Consider the following 26,026-nt stretch of genomic DNA (forward strand, 5'->3'; position numbering starts at 1 on the left):
TAAGCCATCATCTCTTATGTTATATTTAAGAATTTCCCACAAATTTTTCTTTGGCTGTCCTCGCCATCTGTTATGAACTTCATTACATTTACTCGCCACAGAGTTGCATCTGTCAATCTTTTTCTTACATATGTTTAATCATAAATTATATATTTTATCTTTAATATGTAACATTTCAATCCTATTATATAAGATTTCATTTATTTTTTTTTTAATTTTACTTATATAACTATATATTTCTCGTAATATCTTATTTTAACTATACTCATCAAATTTATTCTCTTATCTGTGTTAGATTTACCCGACAAGGGCATGCAAGGGGGTTTGGGGGGAGAGAAGTGGAGCCCATACCTCTCCTCTCATTTTGTTTGCATCAGGCAAATATTATGTTATCTGACACAGACAATATAACATTCTCGATGCTCATATTGTATGATATAACATAACATCCAACCATATAACATTCCTATCGAGATGCTCATATTATACGATATAACATAAAATCCAACCATATAACATTCCCAACGATGTAGCATTCTACCTCATACTTGTTACTAGATTGTCCCAAGGTATTGAAGGATGTTTTTGGTCATATGAGAGAGAGAGACCAAAACCAATGTGGCTTCTCCAACCGGGGAGTTGCATATTCTTTTATCAACAGTAAAGATATAGTGTCATACAGCAACAGAGCACAGAACATTATATCAATGAAAATAGGGGGCATTATGTCAATTGTTTAAGCTGTCTATATATATAGAAAAATGTAAACATCATTTACAGAATATCAACATTAAATTTGAGCTATTTACAGTTCACCCAACAGCTTTAACATGTACTCATCAACCTTATACCACTAGCAATGGATAGCCAAAAACCCTTTTAACCCTCTTTGAAAATACTGCATCAATGTTATTAACATTTACTAGGACTATAATACCTCAAGAGCTTGCTGCAAAATGATTGAAAATCGTCTCGAGTGTTGATTGGCTGACGCTGTATTCGGCTATGCCCAACATATCTCTGAAGGGAAGGATTTCAAGCATGTAGGTCAGCCAGGTTGCCAGAAAGGAAACAAACAAAATTTGATGACCATAAACATGTCTTACCTGTTCCTCTCCAAGTACCCAAAAACATCGGCAAGCGAGATGTCTTCTCCATAAGGCAACTGCAATGATTTTGGGGTTAATTCCTATGATTTGACTAAAGAAGCATTAAGGCAGACATTGACATGCAATTAATTATCAAATCCCAGTACAAGTCCCTGGTTATGAGTAAGAAATTCTCCAGTTCTGTATCTATTTCTGCTTTTTCTACAGACACTGCTTTCTTAATTACAGCCAGCCAATCATGAGTGGATTCTTGATCTCGTAACCCAACATCAATATACAGAGATTTTCTATTTATTTCTTTACTGATGAACAATTCTTCTGCATCCCATAGATTAAATGACTAATTCAGCAGCTCTTCAGACTTCCCAAAAGAACAAAATTTTAAACAATAGCAACAACAACGTTCCAAGGCTTTATCCCACTAAAAATGTAGAAGAATAATAATAAGAGTAAAAACTGTAGTAGATGTAGTAACTCTACTCATCCCCTTGTAGAAAGAGAAGGGACATTCATCTCTTAGCACTTCACGGAAGGGATTTTAAGCAAATTTGGAAAATACTTAAACAGTGATGAAATGTCAACGATAATGTGGAATAACTAAAATATAAATTGGCTTCCTTCAAAAAATATTTTGGATTATGCAGCAAAAATAAAGAAAATGAAAGAAGAGAGGAACTGCAAATGGTACATTTTATAGAAAATATGTTTCTGATATAAGTTTAACCTGTTTTCATGTATCAATAAAAAAAATGCATATTTCTTGGGTTATCATGAGGCATCATAACGGAAACATCAGAATGCAACATGTACTGTATCTTCCTCATTCATTCACCTGATATTTAACGCTCAACCCATTGCATCCTTGAAATGTTGCACCAGGAAATGAAGACACAATAAATGCATCAATTGTAGAGAACTTCTCCTTGGCTAACCACCACTCAGAAAAAATTGGCAATGGGATGCCACCTTCAGAAAAGCCAGTAAAAGAATTTGTATCATTAGAAAAAAAAAAGAGACAATTGACAACTTGACACGTTTTTTTGTGTGTGTGTCTGTGTATGTGTGTGTGTGTGTTTTTTTTTGTTTTTGTTTTTTTTTTTTTTGGGGGGGGGGGGGGGGGGGGGGTTGGGTTGTAAATGATACTTGTAATGGTGCATAAAAACAGACCTAATGAGAAAAGAAGAACATATTAGGAAATCAATTTGTTTAACTGAAGGAAGAAGTTGAGCAGTAAGGGTCGATCATTAATTACTTAAGTTCAAGCATATCAATAATTCTCTGTACTTTGTATTGCACTAATACAAGTAGCTAACATGAAGAGACAAGCAAAGGTCTTTTTGTTGTCTCATTATCCATCTAGCCATCTACATTACACTTTTCTCTACTTTCTTTTTTCCTCCCATAATTCTGTATTTCTATTTTACTGGAAACATAACTAGATAACCAAACTTGATTCTGTTGAATTATTAACCACACGTCATCTAAAAGTTCATGCTTGTAGAGAGCGAGGTGACTTTTATCTTTTATGTCATTATTTTAAATCTCAACAGATTCTATGTTTGTTACAACTTGTTAGGAAAATAAAATATATAAATAGAAACAAAAAAAATCCAGTAGCAGCATTCTCAAGGATTTTTTTTTTGAAATTTGTCAGTTGATTTTAAGTGACTGTTTTTCTGTTTTTCTTTAGCTTTTAGAAATTTTGGTAATTCCTATTCAATCAGACTTGTTTGGAGCAAATCAAAGCATGGAAATAGATCATGAGTGCCAATCACAGCAGCCTTTGGCTTTTGTTTCAGTTTTTTATGAACTTCCCTCAAATAGCCCCAGCAGACTGTCTTTATCAATTTTTATTAATTTTTGGGTGAAATGCCAAATTGGACCTCCTACTTTCAAGGGAAAAACCAAATCCTTGTACTTTTAAACTAAGGGCCATGTTAACCCTTCATATAGACAGCGTTTAAAAAGCATTTGACACCAATTATAGTCCATTAATGGAGGTAAATCTAAACCCCAAATCAAACCATAAGCATCGAACATAATCTACTAGGGCTCTTTCAATCGCGATCAGGTGAGTGAAAATTTGTCATGTACCTAGGGCTCATGACAGGATTAGAAGGTAATTGGAAGGAATTGAGGGGGTTAGATCTGAAGAAATGGGAGGGAAATAAGGAAGAACAGAACAGAGAGGGAGATTTAGGAGAATTGAGAGGGAGAGAGAGAAATGAGAGAGAATTCAAGAGGGAAATGAGAGAAATTCATTCATTAATTCCAAAACATGATTTCTTCCTACAGCAGAGGCTTATTTATAGCCTCACTGCTCCTGCACCCATGTGCAATCCGTTTGGCCTCCACCCATGCCCCCATGTGCATAGCAACTGTAATTCTAACAAATTGCAAAATACCCTCTAACAACTATTTATATCCCTATTACAATTTTGCCCCTCTATTGCTTCGAGGGTCATGACAAAATTGAGATCAGTTTTGAGTGGCAATCTTTGTGACTGTTATGGGTGATTGTGACTATGGTGGATGGCAAGTTAGAGGAGTGCGATTTAGGGACTCAAGGGTAGGAATTAGCCTCATCTCCATCTCTGATGAGGCTGATTGACAGGTTTGTTTTAGCATCATCTCCATCTCTGATGAGGCTAATTGAGAGGTAGGGAATTGACAAAATCCTGTTGATGATTCTAATTCCCTATATGTCAATCCCTAAATCCCACTCTCCTAACTTGCTATCCACCACTACTGCAATCACCATCACAACCACAAAGATTGCCACTCCAAATTGCTCACAATTGGAACCTAGTAGATTAGTTTTGGTGAGATTTGATTTTGATTAGGGTCTCATTTGGGGCTTAGGGTTAGATTTATGTCTTAAAGGACTATAAATGGCCTTCAACACTGTTTAAACACCGTCTTTGCCCTTAATTTTATTATGGGCCATTTTAACTCATTTTTACCATTGATATTGGGTAAAGTGGGGAATTGCAACACTGAACTAACATGTACTTGTATATTTGAGCATTGTCTTTGAATTTACAAATATCAGCATTTTCTTTTAATAGGTCAATTTGCATGCAGTTTTGTGTGTTTGGTGTTGACTTTCTTTACCATTTAGACTCTAGTTATGGTTTGAGACAATGTTTTCCATTTGAGATTTAGTAAACTTAACTATAGCGACTCAATAAATTAGAGAATAACAGATATTAAGTGTTTCTTTGTTATATAATAATTAATTCATCTTATCTTGGGTTTCAGATTCTTATGCTTTTTTTTTTCCTTTGAAGTAATTCTAAGATTGTCGTATATTGTGCATAAAAGTTGTTGAAACTCTTCACAAAAAAGAGAGAGGAAGACCAAAAAATTTTTTGTGGAAGACACTTAGGTTTGATATAATTATATGGGTCTTACTAAAGATATGACCATAGATAGAAATGTAGCCAACCCCACATAGTGGAATAAAATCTTGGTATTTTGTTGTTAACAATGGTAAGGATGTGTACAAATAGGACCCTAACCCAAACATTGGAAAGTAGGGAAGCTCGTGCATTGATGATGAACTTTTAAGTATTCGAAAGAAAGTATGTACAGAATGGTGAGTTGTTGGCATGAAGTAAAAATATAGCAGGTTCAATAGTTCAATAGAACTAAGTAAAATTTGGAATAAAGAATACGAACAGAAAGCAGAGAAAATTGATATACCATCACGAACCAACTGCTCTGACAATTCTTCACCAAAAACCCCAGAAGAATGTTCTGTTGGAGATATGAGTGTCCTTGTCCTTTCTTCGTTGCCAAGCCATCTTCCAATGATGATTATCATCTCCCCCGACAACCTAATCTCAGCCACTGATGCATTTTCTGATGTTATGGAGTCAGCGCCCCCAATGCAAACTTCAAGTTCACCAAGCAAGCTCCTTGGATGAGAAGGAAAGTCAAAGAGTCTTTCCTTAATCAAAAGACACAAATTTTCTAGATCTACCAAGCTAACTTCGGTTGGTTTAACCTGAAAATAAGGAACAAGCAAATGACATATTTGACTATGTATTTTATGTGGATAAAAATAAAATCATTGCAAACCTCAAGCTCAAGATGATTCCCATAACGTGTTTTCAGATGTTGAGGACTCCCAATGCATTTTAGCCGTCCTCCAACCTTTAAACAGAAAAGTGGAAGAAAATAAGTCACACTAAAGTTTGATAAAATGCATTCTGAACCTCTAGTATCAGGTACCACCACCATAACATACCATTATTCCAATACGAGTGCATAGTGCTTGGGCTTCATTCATGCTGTGAGTGGTTAGGATAACTGCAGTTTTTCCTCGTCTTGTTGATAAACGGGATATCACTTCCCACATGAATCGTTTGGCAATAGGATCCATACCTAGAATTCATCAAATGAAGAAACAATCAAGGTTTTATAAATCAAGTATGCGTGCTCCTCAAGGATAATGTGCTCCACTAAGGCTCTGAGCAAGGACCCTAGATTACTGTATCATGAAACTACATATGAGGCAAATGACTACTATCTTAAACTTTGAAGATGAAACATCCAAATTCTTGAACTACCTGCACATCAGCTTGCCAGAAGTTTCTATGTAATCCAATAGAACTTAAAAGAGTTTATAAATGAAGGGCAGTTAACAGAAATTACCCGTGGATGGCTCGTCAAGGATCACTATGGGAGGATCTCCAATCATTGCTATTGCAACAGACAATTTGCGCTTGTTTCCCCCACTAAGAGCAAATGAAGGTTTATGGGCATGCTTCAACAAGTCAAATTCCATTATCTTTTCCTTAACCACCTGCAAATTGTTGGTTCAAGCATTAAAACACTGTGATGGCAACTATGACTTTATTATAAATGATTTGCCACAGTGAAAAAACTTTTGGCTGAGCAGCAAACTGCCTCACAGGCAACCATGAAATTAAACCAAATTCCACTCTATGGATCAGTTTTTCAAAGACTAACTATAAAATGAAAAAAAAAATATGTATAAAACTTCAACTGCAGGAAGGGAACCAGGAGGATATCATTCATTTTGCAACCAAAACCTTGCAATGAAAATTGAAAAGATTTACTTACAAAAAAATGAAACGGATTGCCAATCTACTAAGCACATTTCAAATAGGAAAGTTATCCAGAATGAATTAGCTGCTCGCAATATAAATATTTAAAATAATCAGACAGAAGTATAATTATAGACATACATCTTTCAGCTTGTATTCTGGGACTCCTTTTATTCTTGCATAGAGCTCAAGATGCTCCCAAACAGTTAAAAACTCAAGAAGAGCATCAAACTGTGGGCAGTAGCCAATCTGACACAGAATGTCAAAGAACATGTAAAGAATACAACAAAACAGAATGTCGAAAAACTGTCATTTTTCTTATCAATAGAGAAAGAACATCAATCAATTAACACATACATGCCGGTGGGCAGACTTGGGGTTTGAACTTATGTCTTTGCCAAATATGAACGCAGTTCCATCACTAGGGTGTTCTTCTCCTGTATACTAACATTTTGTCAAATGAAGAAAATGTGCCTTCGAAGAATCATCTTTAAATTGTTTCACAATAAGAAACACATCACTGTTGCTGTAAGCACCTAATGTTGTGTGTGCTCATGCTCTTAAATTGAAATGCGCATACCCTTAGAACTGGTCTACCACATATATAGGTGGATCAACAGAAAGGAAACTTATTACAAACGAGTTCATCTTGCAGATGCTAAAATATGGTATCTTCCAGCTAACACAAAAGAAGTGAATTCTGAATGAAGCATTTCAAGCACATAAAAAGATACCGGATAGCATTGAAAGAGTTGTAGTTTTCCCTGCTCCATTTGTTCCTAGAAATCCAAAACATTCCCCTTCCTGAACTGCAAAAGTTAATGAATGTACAGCAACTTTCGTACCATACACCTACAATTGGCAAAATTGAGTTAGGACAGAATGGATCATTGTACTGTGGATGATAGTAAAGGGATATAATAAAAGTCAATTGTGGATCCAATAGACCTTTTTGACCATTAATTATATTGGAGAAGGAAGTAATTTGATCTCTTATATCATTTTCATATTCTTAATATGCCTGCTTGGGTGGTGCCAGGCTCCATAATGAGATCTGTTGAAAACCCATATTCTTGTACTAGCTTAGGTGCTGTATATAGTAGTTGTACCTAGCTTAGCTCTGATTTGTACATAGCAGTTACAGCAGGTTTGTATATATTTGTAACCTCTATCCATAGATTTGAATCAGTTTTTCCCTCCAATCTCTCTTTTCCCCCTCTTATTTTCTCTCAGTTCTGCATATCATTTCACAAGACCAAACAAGAGCAAATAGTTGAATTTTGGGATGCAAACGAGTTTTGAACACAAAAATCTTGTCTTCTCTAAAATACCAAATTTAATTGTTGACCATCAACTCACCTAAAGACTTAAGCTCTCTACTTTCTCATACACATTATTATTTATACTTGCAACTGATGTGAAAGGAGAAGTACTGAAGTACCTTTCGAAGATTACACAAGTAGATAATTGCATTGTCAGCAGAACCTGAAAGTACCCTATTTCTTTCTTCCTGAACATCTACATCATCATCAAGGTCAAGAGCAACATATTTTGTTGATGACTCCAGAAGAGGTTCCATATAACTACTGGAGGTTCTTTGGAAGAATTTCTTTATGTTTTTCCACTGGTCAATGGAGACTGAAGTTATCTTGTGAGGAGGAACAAGTTCAAGACCAAGAGTGAGAAGATAATAAACAATTGCCTGTCAAAAAATACAATAAGTTATCAGAATCAGAGTTATCCCAAATTTCAAAATGAAAACTTCCATTCTTAATGCAGGCAACTCAGTATGTAAAAAGAGAGCATTAATGAATATTACTAAAACAGACAGACATTAAGTTTAAGTAGTTGTCCCTGACAACAATAAGACAAATATTTGAGGCAATTTCATTGAATCTATATTCGGTCTGCCTGACATGCATCCAGCAGTATACTATATATGTATGTCTAATAATTCACCTGAGTTAGTAACCCAAATTTCAAAACCAAAGTTTACACTTCCCCAGTGCACTGCAGGAGTTGTTTATGCAGAAGCAGAACAGAACACACTGAAACAGTGTTATGAATATTGAAACTAATGCAATATAAAGAAGATAAATCAATTAAACACTCAACACCATGGTAAGTGTTCAAATATAGAAGATAGTCAGCAGCAATTTGTTGGATTCATATCATGTTCATGTGAAGTTTAGATCTAGGGCAGAAAAGAATTACGAAGAAGAAAGAAACTATCCAAGAGCAAAAGAACTTGAATTACTGAAAGCAGATCACAAGGATCAAAAATAAATACTAAACGAATATAGATGCTCTCCTTATATAGGCGCATAACACCGCATATCAGCTAGACAAATAGCTGAATAAAATCATGCTAACTTAAACATAACAGAGATAACAAACAAGCTGCCAGCACTAACTATTTAACTCTTCCACACTCCCCTTCAATTTGAACTCCTGTTGCTGAAACATTCTTGTAGGTGTCTCTGTAAGGCCCAATTTAGTGCACAACAAATTAAACTGATCTCTAGGCAGCCCCTTAGTGAAAACATCCGCAATTTGTTCAGCAGTAGGAACATACCTGTTCTCCACTTCACCATTTTCTACTTTCTCCCTTACAAAATGAACATCAACACCTATGTGTTTTGTCCTTGAATGATACACAGGATTTTCTGCCATGCTTTGGCAGCTAAATTGTCACACCACACAATAGGAGTAGCTTTACAAGGATATCCCAGCTCTTGCAATAGATTCTTCAGCCACACAATTTCAGTTACTCCCAAGGCAACAGCTCTGTATTCAGCTTCACCCACTGAACGAGCTACAACCGACTGCTTCTTTGATCCCCATACAACAAGATTCTTACCAAGATAGACACAAAACCCGGTAGTAGATAGGCGAGTTACCTTGCAGCCAGCATGGTCTGCATCCGTGTAGACCATGATGGACAAAGCTTCAGCTGAGGAAGAGAAAATTAGACTCAAACCAGCAGTTCCTTTAATATACCTCAACAACTGTTTACAAGCTAACCAATGTTGCATTTTAGGAGCAGCCATGAACTGACTCAATTTATTTACTGTGAAGGCAATATCAGGCCGAGTGTAAGTAAGGTATTGCAAGGAACCAATTAGAGTGCGATACAACTTAGGTTGGGAAAACAAATCTTCATCATTAGTAAGAGAAGTACCAGCAGCCATAGGAGTACTACCAGGTTTACAATCCTGGATTGAGGCCTTTTCCAACAAATCACGGACATATTTGGACTGATTGAGATAGAGACCAGTGTGATCACGATAGGCTTCAAAACCCAAAAAATAATTGACAGTTCCTAAAGTTTTTAGAGCAAAGGAACGATCTAGATCTGTTATGCAATCACGCAAAGCTGCTGAACTTGAACCAGTGATTAATATATCATCAACATAGACTAACATATAAATCACATAGCTAGCAGTCCGTTTGATGAACAGAGACGCATCTGATGCTGATTTAACAAAGCCCCAACACAATAAAGCTGATTTCAGCTTAGTATACCAAGCTCTTGGAGCCTGCTTCAATCCATAAAGTGACTTCTTAAGCTAACAAACATGATTGGGAAACCGAGAGTTGACAAAACCCTCTGGTTGAACCATAAACACTGTTTCATCCAAATCACCACTGAGGAAAGCATTATCCACATCCACCTGTTGTATGTCCCATCCATTTTGAACAGCCAAAGAAAACAAGACACGAATTGTAGGAGCCTTAATTACCGGACTGAAGGTCTCACTATAATCAACACTCGGGTTTTAAAGAAAACCCTTGGCCACTAACCAAGCCTTATGCTTTAGAATGAATCCATCGGAGTTATACTTTATCCGGAAAACCCACTTGTTCCCAATGAGATTCATGTCATGAGAAAAGGGAACTAAGTCCCATGTATGGTGATCAAAGCCTTATACTCAGCCTCCATAGCCTGAGCCCACTTTGAATCTAAAAGAGCCTCATGAACTGAACTAGGCTCACTAAGGCATGAGGGCTAGAGGTGACAATAGTTTTGGCTCGAAGTCTGGTGATCATAGGATGTACTGAGGGTGCTGGTTGAGACCGGATGGGCTTGTGCTTAGGTAAAGGAGATGGGACAGTGGGTTGGACAGTAGGTAAACCGTAAACCAGATGAATCAGAAGACTGCACTGAATGATTCACTCTCAAATCAGAAGATGGACAACGGGCTGCTCTGGGACAAAATAAAGAAGATGAAGAAGAAACATTAGGATGCAGAAAAACTATAGGAAGACCTCTTGAATTATTAGAGGACCCGGAAGAAGAAGACTTAGAACCAGAAAACAACTGAAGAAAAGGAAACTTAGAAGGATTAAATTCCACATGCCAAGACACATAGATTCTGCCCGAGGGATGTAGACATTTATACCCTGCTTGATGATGACTATAACCAAGAAAGATACACTTAGAAGAGTGAAAGTCAAATTTATGTCTGTTATATGGCCTGAGAAGAGGAAAACAGGAACAACCAAACGGTTGTAGCAAACTGTAATGAGGAGGACGATGATACAACAGTTCAAAAGGAACTTGAAACTATATAGATGAGGAGGGAAGCAAATTGATAAGATACACCGAAGTTTGAAATGATTCAACCCAGAAGTTTAAGGGCAAATTAGCATGAGACAACATAGTTAGGCCCATTTCAACAATGTGACAATGTTTTCTTTCCACTACACCATTTTGTTGGTGAGTATGTGGACAAGTAAACCTAGGTCGAATACCATGAGTTTGGAGATAAGGAATGAAAGACTTAAATTCCCCTCCATTATTAGTTTGCAAGGCACAAAGTTTGGTTCTATATTGAATTTCAGCAAACTTGTGGAATACCATGAAAACAGACAAGGCATCTGACTTTAATTTGAGAGGATAAAACCATGTATAACAGGTAAAAGCATCCACATAACATAGTATTGAAAACCCTCTGTGGACAAAACAAGAGCTGGTCCCCAAAGATCTGCATAAACCAATTCAAGAGGTGTTGTAGCAGTAATTTCATGTCTAGAAAATAGGAGTTGACTAAGTTTTCCAACTTTACAAGCATCACAAAAGGACAAGTCATTGAGAGAACAGGACAAGCCAATTTTATTTAACACCAGCCGTAACACATTTACAGATGGATGACCCAAACGAGCATGCCACTGTTTACAAACATCTGTGTTAGGTGTGGTGTGAGCTATATGAACAGACTCAGACATCTCATGATCAACTGAGTACTGGCTGTTACATTTATTTTTGCTATTACAAGAATGAAAATGAGACATTGAAGGAGATGAAAAACACTCTAGAGAATAGGCCGATTTGCTGTCACCAACAGACTTAGAAGCTGGTTCCAGCCTATAAAGCCCATCCTTAAGGCGTCCCTGGAGCAGCACCAGTCCGGATGTTTTGCCCTTAATAAAACAAACATTAGAGTGAAACTCAGCAATAACATTGTGTTCTCGTGTAAGTTGAGACACATTGAGTAAATTTTGGGTCATACTAGGAACATGAAGGATATTTGGTACATACAAAACAAAATTTGATTGAGGTAAGGTCTGTAAAGAACTAGTGCCAATGTGAGTTATAGGTAGTTGCTTACCATTATCGATAGTGACTTTATCTGCACCATGATAAGGCGTATGTAAGGACAGGTTATTCAAGTTTGAAGTAATGTGATTCGTGGCTCCAGAATCCACGAACCGGGACTGATCTAGAAGATTAGGTGATGAAACAAATTGGTCAGAAGAATACAAATTTGGTTTTGAAAAATTACCGTAGCGAGAACTCTGATATGAGCCGTAGTCAGTCATGTAGGCTCCGTTAGATTCATTTAGAGAGGCCATATAAGCTCGAGTATCCAATTGAGAACCAAGATATCCACTGTGACCTCCTTGTGATCTGCCATTAGGTGTCCTTTGAAAGCTTCTATCAAATCGATAATAACATCGATCTACAAAGTGGCTAGGCTTGCCACAAAGTTGACAGTAAACTCGTCTATTAGAATTTCTACCATGGCCTCTACCTCCTCTGAATCCATTACCATTTCCTCGTCGAACGAATCCTCCTCTAGCAAAACTTGAGTCTCCATTATTCTGAGCAGAAGAAGATGATGCTACGTTCGCTTGTAAAGGAGAAGTGACTTGATCAAGGCTTAAAGTAGTCAGTGACTGATTCTTAGTAGACAGACGTTGTTCATGCATTAAAAGTAGATACTGAACTTTCTCCAAATCGATTTCATCCATCTGATAAGTGACAAGACTTACAACAGTATTGTAATCCTGATCTAAGCCATTTAGAATTGCCAATAATAACTCATTGTCACTTAAAGGTTCTCCTATAGCAGCAAGTGAATGGCCAATAGTCTTAATCTTCAGAATGTAATCGTTGACAGACATTCCATCCTTTTTAATAGATCTCAACTGTTGCTTGAGTTGAAACGATTTAGCTAATGTTTGCCTTGCATTTAAATTCTCTAACAGAATCCATACCTCAGCTGACGATTCCAAGTGAATCACCTGAGCGAGCACTTCTTCATTGATCGTAGAGAATAACCAGTCAAGAAACATTTGATCCGAACGAATCCATCTCAAGTATTCTGAATTCACTATCAAATCACCATTAGGATCAATCACACACTTAGGAGGAGACGTCTTGTTCAAAAACGGAACAAGATCAAAGGCATGAATTGTGGCAAGGATTTGCGCCTTCCAGAAAATATAATTCCTCGTGTCTAACTTTAGAGAAATATAGCTAAAGGCCTTTGCAACAGCTGAGAAATCTGATTGTGAGGAAATAGAATTATTCGGAGAGGATTGACGAGGAGGAGACGAGGAGGCGGAACTAACAATTCGATCGGAGGCCATTGGAACAGATCAGAATGGCTCTGATACCATGTGAAGTTTAGATCTAGGGCAGAAAAGAATTACGAAGAAGAAAGAAACTATCCAAGAGCAAAAGAACTTGAATTACTGAAAGCATATCACAAGGATAAAAAATACATACTAAACGAATATAGATGCTCTCCTTATATAGGCGCATAACACGGCATATCAGCTAGACAAATAGCTGAATAAAATCATGCTAACTTAAACATAACAGAAATAACAAACAAGTTGCCAGCACTAACTATTTAACTCTTCCACAGTTCATCCATAGCACATCTTGGTATCAGAATTTCATTTTAAATAAAATGTGCTTTCTTTCTCCAAGTCAAGATGCTTTGAAGTGGGACTGTAAAGAGGAGGAGGAGAAAGGTGACAGAAGTGAAAAGATGCAGCAGGAAAAAAAAAAAAAAAAGAAAGGAGGAAGAAAAGAGAAGCAGCAGAAAAACAGAAGACAAAAAAGGAGGAGAAGAGAAAAAAGAAGCAAAGAGAAGGGAAATCCAGTAAATGAAGAAAAATACAGGGAAGAGAGGAAGAAGAAGAGGAATGAGTATAGAGAGAGCTCACAGCTCAAAGAATTAACTTCTATTTGTACTTAAGCCTAGGAGTGTGCAAGGGTTTGGTTAGACAGAAATAACCGAATCGAACCGACTGAACCAGCAGGTTCGGTTAGGTTATTTTGGGGTCGGTTATTTTTGTACAAAATTCGGTTATTAAAAATCGGTTTGGTTTTTGTTGGTCAAAACAATTGATAGTCAAAATGACGTCATTTTGTATATCATAAAACGACATCGTTTTGTATATCATAAAACGACGTCATTTTATGATATAAACTGACTATACACAGCGTGCTATCGTCCAGGAGAAGGCTACGCATTCATTTGTGTTCCAAAGACTTCGATTCGATGAGAGAGAGAGACTGAAACTAAAACCCTAACCCCCTAACCAAAATCGAAACTGAAACCCTACCGTTGCCGTTGGTTCCTTCCGTCCATCCTTCATTGCCTTTCCCTTTGCCATCAAATGTCGACAAAGGTGAGTTCGTTGGAGTCTTTGTTGTACTATCATCACATCTCTCTCTCTCTCGCTCTATCTCTGTCTTTGGTATTTATTTTGGTTTTTTTGGTTATGCAAATATCAACGCCGTCCGTCCATCGTCTGTCCACTCCTAAAGGTTTTTTTGGTTACCCAGATATGATACTAAACTTTGTTTTGTTTTGTTTTTATTTTTTTTGATGGTTTATATTTCATATTTTAAATGATGTATATTTTTATGTGGGAGCACTGGAGCAGATTTAGTATATGGTTTATTTTAAAAATCATGTTCATGTAGTATATGATTTTGTCCGTCCACTCCTCTGTTTGCACTTTGCTCTGCTGAATTAGTGTTGCACTGGAACAGATTTAGGATATGTACGGTATATGATTTTGTCTGTCCACTCCTCTGTTTGCTCTTCTGAATTTGACCAAAACAGAGGTGATTACTGATTAGTGATTATGCTGAATATTGCTTGGTTTGTGAACATTTTTGGTTCTCCATGGTATTAGATGCACTTCATCTGTTTTATTTTTGTTTAAATTAATTGACAAGTAACTTCTGATTGTAATTTGTAAACGTTTCTATTTCTGTGTAAACAACAATAACATACCAAGGCTTTGTTTATATTAATTCACCAGTCCTTTCTATTTTTGGCATTTATATATTGCTGTGTGTTAAATTAAAAATAATAACTATACATTGCTGTTATATGGTCATAATATAGGAAGTGGTTACAACCCCTTAGTGGAATAGTTGAATTTAGTTACAGCCCCTTAATTTTTTTTTTTAATCACAAGAATGTAACTTAATCACAAGAAAACATTTTAACTCATTGCTTAAATACATATTAATTACAATTGTATTAAATTTAGATGGTAAGAGAAGAAGACATCACTCACACCACAAACATCCCTAATATGGATGATAGTTCAAGACCTGCACTAATAGCACAAAGCCAAGGTAGCCAACCTCAAAATGATAGAGGTACAACATCACTTGGAAAGGTAAAGAGAAAAACAATAAGAGCTAGGTCAGATGTGTGGGATCATTTTACGAAGTTTACAAATTCAGAGGGTCAGATTAAAGGGAGATGCAACTATTGTTCTAGAGAGTTCCCAACATCCCGCATCTAGCGATAGGAAAGACCAGATCAACTTACCCTGATGGGCCTACATAAACTTCCCAGGGGTCACCCATCCTTAAGTTACCTTAGCTCAAACACGCTTAACCCGGGAGTTCTTTATCCACATTCAGCCTAAAAAGTATCCAGTTGATGTTGTTTCCTTCCTTACTATCCTCGATGTATATACTAGCTTCTCTAGAGTCCTGTCTTGGACCTGACATTGGGCTCTCGGGATATTATATTCTCTACCACTTGAGCACATGACGTCTTCGTCATGTGACCTTAGAATTGGTCCCAGATCTTTTCTCCTTTGAGGGGGCTACCATCCTAGAAGCCTACTAGGAGCTGCTCATTGTTCAGGCCCTCGCGCCTCCGCGCCACTCCCTGCCCTCATTGGACCACTTTCACCAAGGGTTGGCTCTGATACCACTTGTAACATCCAGCATCGAGCGATAGGAAGGACCGAATCAACTTACTTTGATGGCCTACGCAAACTTTCCATGGGTCACCCATCCTTGAGCTACCTGAGCTCAAGCACACTTAACCCGAGAGTTCTTTATCCACATTCAACTCAAAAAGTATCTAGCAAGTTTTGTTTCATTTCTTACCATTTTTGATGTATTTACTAGCTTCTTTAAAGCCCCTTCTTGGACCTGACCTTGGACTCTCGGGGTATTACAGTTCCACTGTGATAAAAAAAAAAAAGAAGAGACAATGGCTTTAAGTTATCATATGGGAATGTGTAAAAAACATCCTCATGCTTTGAAAACCCGTCAAATGCAATTAAACTTGCAACCAACTTTAACGGGGGGTGAGAGAGGGGGGGAGACTATGGATTCATTGGTGAATTGAAAATTTGATCAAGTACTTGCTAGAAAGGCTTTAGCTTACATGGTGATAGTAGATGAGCTGCCTTTTAAATTTGTAGAGTGTGAGGGGTTTAGGCACTTCATTAATGTTATTTGTCCAAAATTTTGTATTCCTTCACGTTAGACTATTTCCTGCGATTATTTTGAATTATTCAATGAAGAGGTTGAAATTAATGAATCAGATAAAAAATTCTTGTCAAAGAGTTTGTTTAACTATTGACACATGGACCTCCATTTAAAGGATGAACTATATGTGCTTGATGACGCACTATATTGACAATAATTGGGCATTAAAGAAAAAAATCTTAAATTTTTGTCCAATATCTAGTCACAAGGGTGATGCCATTGTTATGGCAATTGAGAAGTGTCTAATGGGATGGAAACTTGATAGAGTTTTTTCTTTGACAGCAGATAATGCTAGTTCAAATGATGTGGCTGTGGGTAATTTCAAGAAAAAAATGGCTAAATGGGATGCTAGCATTATGAATGGCTAATATTTGCATAAAAGGGGTGTGGCTTATATAATAAATCTGGTTGTGCAATATGGGTTGAAAGAGTTAGATGAGTCAATAGCAAGAGTTAGGGATGTGGTAAGATATATTAGACAATCCCAACAAGACTAAAAAAATTCAAAAAATGTGTTGAAGTGGAAAAAATCGAATCTAAAGGCCTGTTGTTGTTGGATGTTGTAACTAGAAGGAACTCCACATACTTGATGTTAGAAACTACTCAGATGTTTGAGAGGGATTTTGAGAGATTTGACGAGGAGGAGTCATGTTTTATGCTTGATCTTGGTAGTAATGATTGGAATAATGAGTTGAAACAAGTTATTACTATTGATGGGAGAACTAAGCCAGAGGATTGGATGAGGGTCAGGATATTTGTTAGAGTGTCGTAACAATTTTATGAGCTTACTTTGCGGGTTTCGGGTTCATTATATGTCACCTCTAGCACCTTTTTCCATGAGATTAGTAACATTCACTGTCTCTTACATGAGTGGCAGGAGGGTGACGATTTTGAGTTGAGTGAGATGACCAGAAAAATGAAAGAAAAGTGTGATAAATATTGAGGGATCCAAAAAAAATAAATCACCTACTTTACATTGCAGTGGTGCTTGATCCTAGGCACAAGTTAGAGTTTATAAAGTATACACTCAAGAGATGTATCCGGATGTGAAAGGGGCTGTTGCAGTTTTGTCCTTAAAAAATGTCATATATGCTTTGTATGAAGAATATAAGAAAAAGTTGGCACCTAGAGGTGAAGCAGGAGAGTCGTCTCAAGTGTCTACTCCACCTGTTGAAGAGAATGTTGAGAAGGAAAAATCTGGCAGACCGAACTTGATGAGTTCTTGCTTTAAGAAGCATAAGTCTACTAGTGGTAATGGGTCTACAAATTTTCCTTCAGAATGGGGTAAATATTTAAGTGAAGTGTGTGAGGAGAAAACTGATGACTTTGACATTTTGAATTGGTGGAAAGCTAATTGTCATCGGTTTCCTATTTTATCTTCTATAGCTCGGGATGTGTTGGCAATTCTAGTTTCTCTGTGGCGTTCGAGTCTGCCTTTAGCACTAGGGGTTGAGTACTTGATCCATTTAGGAGTTTTTTATCTCTTAAAGTTATTGAAGGTTTGATTTGTACACAAGAGTGGCTTCGGTCATCTACCACCCCAATGAGTGTTGAAGAAGATTTGGATCATGTTGAACAACTTGAAGAAGGTAAACTCATTGTTACTCTTTTTTTAAATTTTAGTTCAATACTTGTTACTTTGAAATTATTTAATAATTTTGTGTATTATTTTTAGAATTGGAAAAGATTACCGTTGATAGCACCGCATCTATGGAAATTTAGATTTTGAAGACTCATGCATTTGTAAGTAAGAGAATTTGAGCCTTTTAGTGTTTCAATATCTATTTATGTATTGAATGCATTAGTTAATATCTGTTTATTGCATTATTTTACAGATTCAGAATGAAGCATATATGGCATTTTAGTTCGGGCCCCCCCACAGCCACATATGCCAAACCTTCTCCTCATAAGTATCTGGCCACTTTCTTATGTGTTGAATGCAAGGATGAACTCAAACTACAATCAAAGGTGCTGGAATTATAATATAGCTGCAGTGGAAACTATCAGAGTTGTCACTCTCTTATGCTCCAATATATAGTAACCAATTAGAAGAGCAATCTTTTGATGCAGTAATCATGATGGTAAGTAAGTTCAATGTGTAAGCACAGGTAAGGCATCTGAGAAGTGAGAATGTTAGATAGTTGACTTCTCCAATAATTTCCGTAATTTTTTTTTTACCAATTCACATTTTTCCAAACCTTCTCCTCATAAGTATCTGGCCATTGGCTTCTTCATTTAGGTCTCTTTGGCATCAGACTTCAAGTACAACTACTTGTGAAGAGATGTTACAGCAAGCTAATGCATTTGTAAGTATATGTTTTTCTGTTATTCAGTTAATGGTTGTTGTATTGTTTTGTTCATATTCATATTATGTATTTACATTGCTCTTCAACCATTTTCATATGTGAAAATATTTCAAGTCAAAAAATATAAACTACTATTCTAAACCTTCTTTCTTCTTTTCAATTTGGTGTTTTGTGCTTTTGCTTTTAAAAACTATGGATATGAATTTGATGGACATTTTATATGCATTTAATATTTTCTCATTCCTTAACTATTTTCAGATGAGGTTAGGAACTGCATTTGGTGCATTTCTAGATGCAGTAGCTGATAAGGTAAATGCTCTCTTTCTCAATATGACATGTATTGTTATCTATTGGTTATTTGGTTTGCTTTGGTTGAGTGTGTTTGAGGTTTTTCTGGACTAGCAAGAGAAAGTGAGGACACATTTTCTTTTATTATGATATTAGTTAGACACATATTGAGATTGTGGTTGAGTTTTTGAGATGCCCAGGTCCAGTGTGTACTTATTCAACTGGGAACACGTAGCACTTGTATGTGAACAGCTCAGACTTAGTGAAGGAGATGAAGCAGCCCAGACTTAGACTTAAGAGACATATGTGAATTGCCCAGACGAAGTCAAGGTAACTGCAGAAATTAATCGCCCCCCCCCCCCCCCCCCCCCCCCCCCCCCAGCAGCCATGCACCATTCAACTATATAATTCCATATAAATATATATCATGTAGATAATATCCACATATGTATATATGTGCAGGGGATGGTGGAGCTAATGGTGGAGTCAGCACAGCTATTGGTGAGAAAGTGGGAGGCGTGCATAAGGTGGAGAGGAAGCCCGGGGATGTAAAAGGAGCTAATGAAGATGGAGGACCATCTGATCTAGCAAATAACAAGAGCTAATGAAGAGGTATAATTATATCATCTTAGGTTTCTCATGAAGGGGCTGTAAATACTGTTTGGGGCGTTATTTTGCAGAAATGTTTTTCTTATAACCAGCATTATGGTATATTACTGTTTAGGACCATGTTCTGCTTGGTTTGTTTTGTTGATTGAATCTGTCAACTATGAAACAATTTGACATGCTTATACTAGTTTGGATCTTTTCTTCTATTCGTAAGTTCCCTCTGCTGGGCTAGCAAGTACAAGTTGTTATGTATACATGTTTGTAATTCATCTCTTATATATGTTGGGTAATGTGGTTGGCATAATCTATATACTACATCATGAAACCATGCCAATTAGACACTTATTCATGCTTTGTTTCCCACTGAAAATTTTAGGAGTATGGTTGTTGCCTAAGACTCTAAGAGGTTAGAAGAGTACTAATGCCCTTCTGAATGTTTGGTTAGATAGGACAATTTAGAAGAGAAGAGAGTACATTAGCTATTCAAAGGTTCAGTTAGACCGAACAAACCTACTGAATCGGCTGGTTCAGTTCCGTTATATGGTGGTTGGTTATCGGTTTGGTTAGTAGTTTAGGAAAAATTTCGATTATCAGTTTGGTTCGGTTAGCACATTTTAGAGTTTGGTTATTTCAGTTTTGGTTAGTTCGGTTATACTGTGGTTGTCGGTCGGGTCGGTTCGGTTAGTGATTTTTGGGTGGTTCGGTTTGGTTATAACCGATTGCATACTCCTACTAAGCCAATGTTTTTTGGATTACATATTTGCGGATTAAAACTCCCAAAACAATTAAAAACACTTTCGAAAACAATCCTTCACTATACTAATGTAATACTACTAAAAGTTTATCACAAAATCTGCTAAAATATAAAATATTAATGAAACCTGAATAAATAAACTAAAAATTCTAATCTCATATTTATTTGACGGGTGCAATTTATCTTAAATGCATCACTTCTCCTATTGTTTTTCAATCTTTTCATTTCTATAACCAATCAAACTAGAACATCAAACAAGTGCTTTATTTGGATTACTATGAAGATTATCACCTGCCAGAAACTCCCAATATCAGGGGAAAAATAGATTTAAGTTTGAGTCAATTTTCAAAAGAACACGTGCTGGAAACATGACCAGCTAACAGAACACCATGCTGGGGCAACTAGAAGTAATGATCCAAACGATAGTAAAATTCCATTAAAGCTAAAAGGATAAATTTTATAGGATAGCCATAAAACCAACTTTGTTGGATGAGAAGAGGAGATATGTGCAACATCATTGGTTTGGTCATGCTAGAAAATGACTAATAGAGGCTCTTATGAAGAGAAAGTGGATAGAAGAAATCTTTAGCAAAAGTGGTAGAGGAAGACAAAAGAATAACTTCATGGGAAACTCACAGGTATTATGAGTTATAAGAGTCTTATAAAAGACGAGACCATAAGGCCTGACATATTATTGTTAGGCCTTATAGGACTTCCAACAGAAAAACCAGATACTGATGCCCCTGCTTTTCCCAGGCTTTGAACCAGTAACTAAAACATATAAGAAACAGTGAGAAGACCAGATTGGACATATTCGGTAGATTGGGAACACATTGATTAAGGATTTTAATGGAGTATGACAGTGGGGGGTGAAAAGTGGCAAAATAATATATAACACAGACTGAGGGCTTGTTTCTTGAGTTGAGTTCAGTTAAACCTTACAAGAATCATATTAAATGATCCAACCTTGAAATAAATAGTTTGCTATGTTCATGAGATCTTAATAGAGACAAATAATAGATAAAAATGTTAATAAAGAAGATTTTGACAGACTTTCCAAAAAGGAGAGGCTTTCCAATTTTCAGTTAAACCATGACATATGTACCCTTGTAAGATTTGTTCTTTTCAATGGATTCTATACCTTTTCCAAGACTTTCATTTCCCCAAGCTATTTACCTTTTCTTTCTCCTTTACCAAAGTTTCATCCTTCTATGCTCATTCTTGTGGCAGTTTGTACAAATTTTTCTAGCAATCACCTGACCTTATTTGCTCACCATATTATAGTACCAGATGACTTGACAACATTTCTGCATGCCTTAACAACTAGCCTTTTTCTGGTCATTATCAGTTTCACTAATCTTCAAGTTTAAGCTTTTGAATTTCAGAACTGCAAAAATATCTACAGACATGACATCAAACCAAAATCAGTCAAACAGCGACAATCACACTTGGAAAACTTGGAAATCAAAATCAGAATCAGTCAGCACTTGGAAAACTTCAGAGCATAATTTATATGGTCTGCAACATGTGGAGTGCAAAACAAGGTTCTTTTTCCATATCTTCCTTTGAGGGAGTTAAAAACAGGATGCCGAAGAATTAGGATTTAGTGTTTAACTAAGAGAGAGAGTAAAGATTTTATATTCTATCAATTTTTTTCTTTTGGTTTGACTTTGTTGGATGTGAACTTTATTTTTTTTTATTTCCAAGTTTGTTACATGGGTATGCATAATTACCCTACTATGTGACAATTTTCTGAGACTTGAACTTTTTGAATTGGGTATTTGATTTTCCTGGATTCTCTCTTCTGTCTCAGTTCCATCTTCTCTGCAGATCTTTCCTCCCATATCTGCTCACTATACTTGTTCTACCTTTTCTTCTGCCCTTTTCGTTATTCTCTTGGTGCCAGACATAATTCCAATCCACCTCATTGACCAATCTGCAACTTTTTTCTCCACCAGCTAACACAGACACAGCAACATTGGTTCACCAGCTAACTGTAATCCCACTTATCAACTCCCTGTGCAATCTTCCCATCAACTCAGAGCAACAGTTATTTGGCATCTTCTCAGAATGATGGAAAGGGTGCCTCAGAATTAGGGTTTGATGTTTAATTGGAGATATATGAACATTTTTGTTTGTGCTGATTGTCATTTTTCTTTTTCTCTGTTTTTTTTTTTTTTGGTTTGATTTTGATTTGGTAGGATGTGAGTTTATTTTTATTTCCTATTTTTTCTATATGGGTATATATAGATAATTTGAATTTTAAGAATTTTGAATTAGTTTTCCAGGGTTATCACTGTTTCTTTCTAGTGCTTTGTTTCAGTTCCATATTCACTCCAAATCTTCCCCTCATTGTTCTTCTTACAATTCTCCCGATGTGCTCTTTCTCTTCTATACTGGCTCTGTCTTCTACAATTCTCTTCCCCCATTTCTTGGAGCTACATTGGCTTCTCTTCTGAAGCCATTTACAATAGTATAATTTTATAAAGGAAAATCACGTTGCAGAAAAGATTTAATCCAGGTGATAAGTTATTCTCGTGATGTTGCACAACAATTAACTCATCTAATGGCAGGTAGTTAAAAATCTCATCACCAAAATGACAATATTGGGATTAGAGATTTAAATCTAAATTGCCTTTATGTAGTACAGCCATGCATGCTTTCTCATAACAATCACAGGGTAGTAACTTAGCACTTATGACATATTGAAAGTGAACACTTATGCACAGCACTAAAAGAATTTCATTAAGACTGAAATTGGAGAAGAACCTCGGCTGCTAAATAACAAATAGAGGCACCAGTAACATTCCAGTCAAGAAGTCTATCACCACGTCCATCTTTCATCCCTTGCCGCAGAAGAGCCAGGGAAGCAAATCCATCAGCAAAGCAAAATCCCGGTGATATTCTGAAGAATTTCTGAAAGATTCATAACAAAAGGCAGGAAAAATAAGAGTATCATTGTGTGCACTTCTGCATAACACAAGAATTTTTTTTTTTCCCTGCTCTGTACAAGAATTTTTTTATTTTTTATTTTTGCTTGGCGCAAGAAAAATTATTTCATTGCACAAAAGTTGCAGTGCAATGAAAAAATTACTGTTAAAAAATAAAAAGTTGCTGTGAAGTAAGAAAGGAGAAATCCAAAATCTAGACAGCACAACCACCTGAAGGGTTTAAAGGACTAAGTTTTGAGAACAATTTACAAAGAGTTGTGTGTCAAGGACTCTTTATGATAAATGGGAGTAGATGAGGGATAAACATTCAAGTAGCATCACTTCACTTTTTAAAAAACAAACAACAGTTGCCAGTTTACAAATCCACTAAAAGATTAGGCATAGAACTTTGCTTCCTTCATAGTAAGATGGTTCATCTTAGTAAGAAGTTTGATGTTCTGACAAGGCAGGCAATGAACTTCTGTGATTTAATAAAATATATTTGACTTGCTCTGAGGTCTTCCAAACTATACTTGTCATAAAAGATGTCAGATATTGCAAAATTAACATAAGGGCCATTTATTTAGTAATCCTTCCTATATAGTGAAAGATAAGAGTGCATACCAACCTTTAGAAAAGAATTTGCACTTGCAGTTGTATCTATGAATCCCATAATGAAGGATATGACCATTAGAATTAGCCCAGTGAAAAAGTGAATCAATAGAACCATGTTCTGCATTTAGATTATAAACATCATCATGGAAACAGAAGGGCAGTTTAATTCATAAGCTAAAATTACAAAATAAAAAGTGGCAATACCTGTGCCATTGTATGTTCAGAAAAGAAAAAAGTGAGGCAATATGTTGATGATGCTATAGCAAGTCCATATTCCAAAAACAAGAGGATTGTTGGTAATAAAGAACCTCTTCCAGTAAACTGATCCAGGCCTATAAAGAAAACAAAATGTATTCAGAAATTGGAAAAGGAAATAGAATGATAAAGTAACCATAGAAGTGCACAAAATAATAGCAACATCAACAATAAGAATAAAAAGCCTTAATCATAGTTACAGAGAGCACAATATGTTCCAATTTGTGGTACACATTCCAGTACGGGCTACACCACTTGGCTAGATAAGCATTTGAGGGAGGTAGGATTAGTTGGTATGTTAGTTTGGTTGGTGGTTCGCTTTGAATAATGTATCAGTACACTTACTAAAATTTATGCATACAGTACTTTTACACCACATAGTACACTATAAACAAAAGTACTGTAATAAATGAAACAAACACACTAAAAACAAGAGATTATAGAAACACACTAAAAACAATACTTTCACAGTGAGATTGGTCAGCTGCAATCAAACAAATGCGCTAAAACAGATAATATATCATTGAATACAAAGGGTGAATACAGAAGTCATCACAGCAGTCAAATTTTCAACTCTCTTTTGTTTATTGTTACTTCTTATTTGTTACTCAGCGGTTATCACAGCAGCAACAAAGAGATAATAGAATAGAAATGCTCAAACAATAAATAAACAAGAAAAAGAAATAATAGAAAAAGCACTTGGAACTTGGAGCTTGCAATGCCAATCACTGACAACATGCGCTAGACCACTATCCAAAAGGGAGATTAGAGGATGGATAGCCATTAAAGGGTCGCCTGCCACAGGCAACCTTCCCAGTGAAGAGAAGTTGCCAGAACCAACCACGCAATATCATGCACCAAAGGTTCCCAGCGCATGACAGCAGTTGTTGACCTCTGGCAACTGCTCTCCAACACACCCCTCTCAAATCTAGCACCTGGTGACCCTTACACCCCTCTCTTTTCTTTCTCATTTTCCTCTTCATATTAGATTTTCCTGTGACTCCTTGCATGCCTCCCCTGTTCTATACTTGGGATCACCATTTTGAGCAATCCAGGTTGTGTCCCTTACTGTTCCAGCATGCAATTGTACTGCGACCAGGTACATGCAACAGGGAACACAGTTCAATTTTTTTTGGGGGTGCGGTACAAATTCTGCGACAATGGCCTTGATCCTACTAGGTGGTGTAGGTCATATGGTTATAAGGCCATTATACCTGATGTCATGCTTGAAAGTTTTCCATGAAATTTTCTTTAGCACGCATCTTATCTTCAATAGACGCCGCTTCAATTATAATACAAATAATTACACTTCTAATTCAATCTTTTGGTGTATGGCCACAGATTTAATGTAACATCTTTTGTTGCACAGGGAGAAGAAAGGCACCATTCTCCCAGCAAGGCCTTATATAGGAAAATACACTGCAGGGGTGGCAAAAAGACATTTTTACCCCCCCCCCCCCCCCCCAGTTGCATCTTTATTCATCCCCTTTTAAAGCTCAATCAATCTCTAGCCCAGCAACAAATCAGCCAGTATATCCTCTTTTGCAACCCTTGTATCAGTCCATCTCAGCATTTGTCTTACCAGATTTTCAAGGCTAATAATATTCATGCCTTTCCCTTGTTTACGGCCTCCATAAGTCACATACTCTCCACATTACATACGTCAAGTAGCTTGGCCACACAACTCCCCCACTTGTAAAACAGTAGGTAGTGGCCAACACACGTATATATGTATGCAGGTATGCATAAACCAAATCATCTATGCCTCTTATCTAGAACCAGACACAGCCATGCATATCTATATATGTATATATATGCCATCTCATACCCGTTCCTTCTCCAGCCAACTGTTCATGCCTGGATATCTTCTCCTCTATACTTGCGTGTATATACTTTACCTTTTTGATAACCAATCAGATTCCTGTCACTAGGGTATAATGGTCATTAAAGCATGCTGCAATTCTCTCTTCCCCGATTTCTTCCAAATTCCCTTACAAACCCCTAGGTTAAACCTTGGTGCATGACATTTGGTAT

General features: G+C 36.6%; 1 protein-coding gene across 5 annotated transcripts in view; it reads right to left on the reverse strand.

Annotated features, from left to right (window-relative positions):
- Positions 1–732: 732 nt before the first annotated feature.
- Positions 733–26,026, reverse strand: part of LOC127789237 (ABC transporter A family member 1) — a 115,646-nt gene continuing 90,352 nt past the window's right edge. For all 5 annotated transcript variants that reach the window (XM_052318069.1, XM_052318070.1, XM_052318068.1 and 2 more), the window contains 14 exons: positions 23,942–24,069; positions 23,751–23,855; positions 22,962–23,108; positions 7,626–7,886; positions 6,919–7,036; positions 6,542–6,621; positions 6,326–6,433; positions 5,769–5,919; positions 5,362–5,498; positions 5,193–5,267; positions 4,815–5,118; positions 1,942–2,075; positions 1,107–1,165; positions 733–1,020 (listed from right to left, as the gene is read on the reverse strand). In XM_052318069.1, the coding sequence (XP_052174029.1) occupies positions 939–1,020; positions 1,107–1,165; positions 1,942–2,075; positions 4,815–5,118; positions 5,193–5,267; positions 5,362–5,498; positions 5,769–5,919; positions 6,326–6,433; positions 6,542–6,621; positions 6,919–7,036; positions 7,626–7,886; positions 22,962–23,108; positions 23,751–23,855; positions 23,942–24,069 (1,889 nt within the window). In that variant the 3' untranslated portion in view covers positions 733–938. The remainder of the gene's footprint in view (positions 1,021–1,106; positions 1,166–1,941; positions 2,076–4,814; positions 5,119–5,192; positions 5,268–5,361; positions 5,499–5,768; positions 5,920–6,325; positions 6,434–6,541; positions 6,622–6,918; positions 7,037–7,625; positions 7,887–22,961; positions 23,109–23,750; positions 23,856–23,941; positions 24,070–26,026) is intronic.

Source organism: Diospyros lotus, chromosome 13 (genome assembly GCF_014633365.1).
Source record: "Diospyros lotus cultivar Yz01 chromosome 13, ASM1463336v1, whole genome shotgun sequence".
NCBI lineage: Eukaryota > Viridiplantae > Streptophyta > Magnoliopsida > Ericales > Ebenaceae > Diospyros > Diospyros lotus.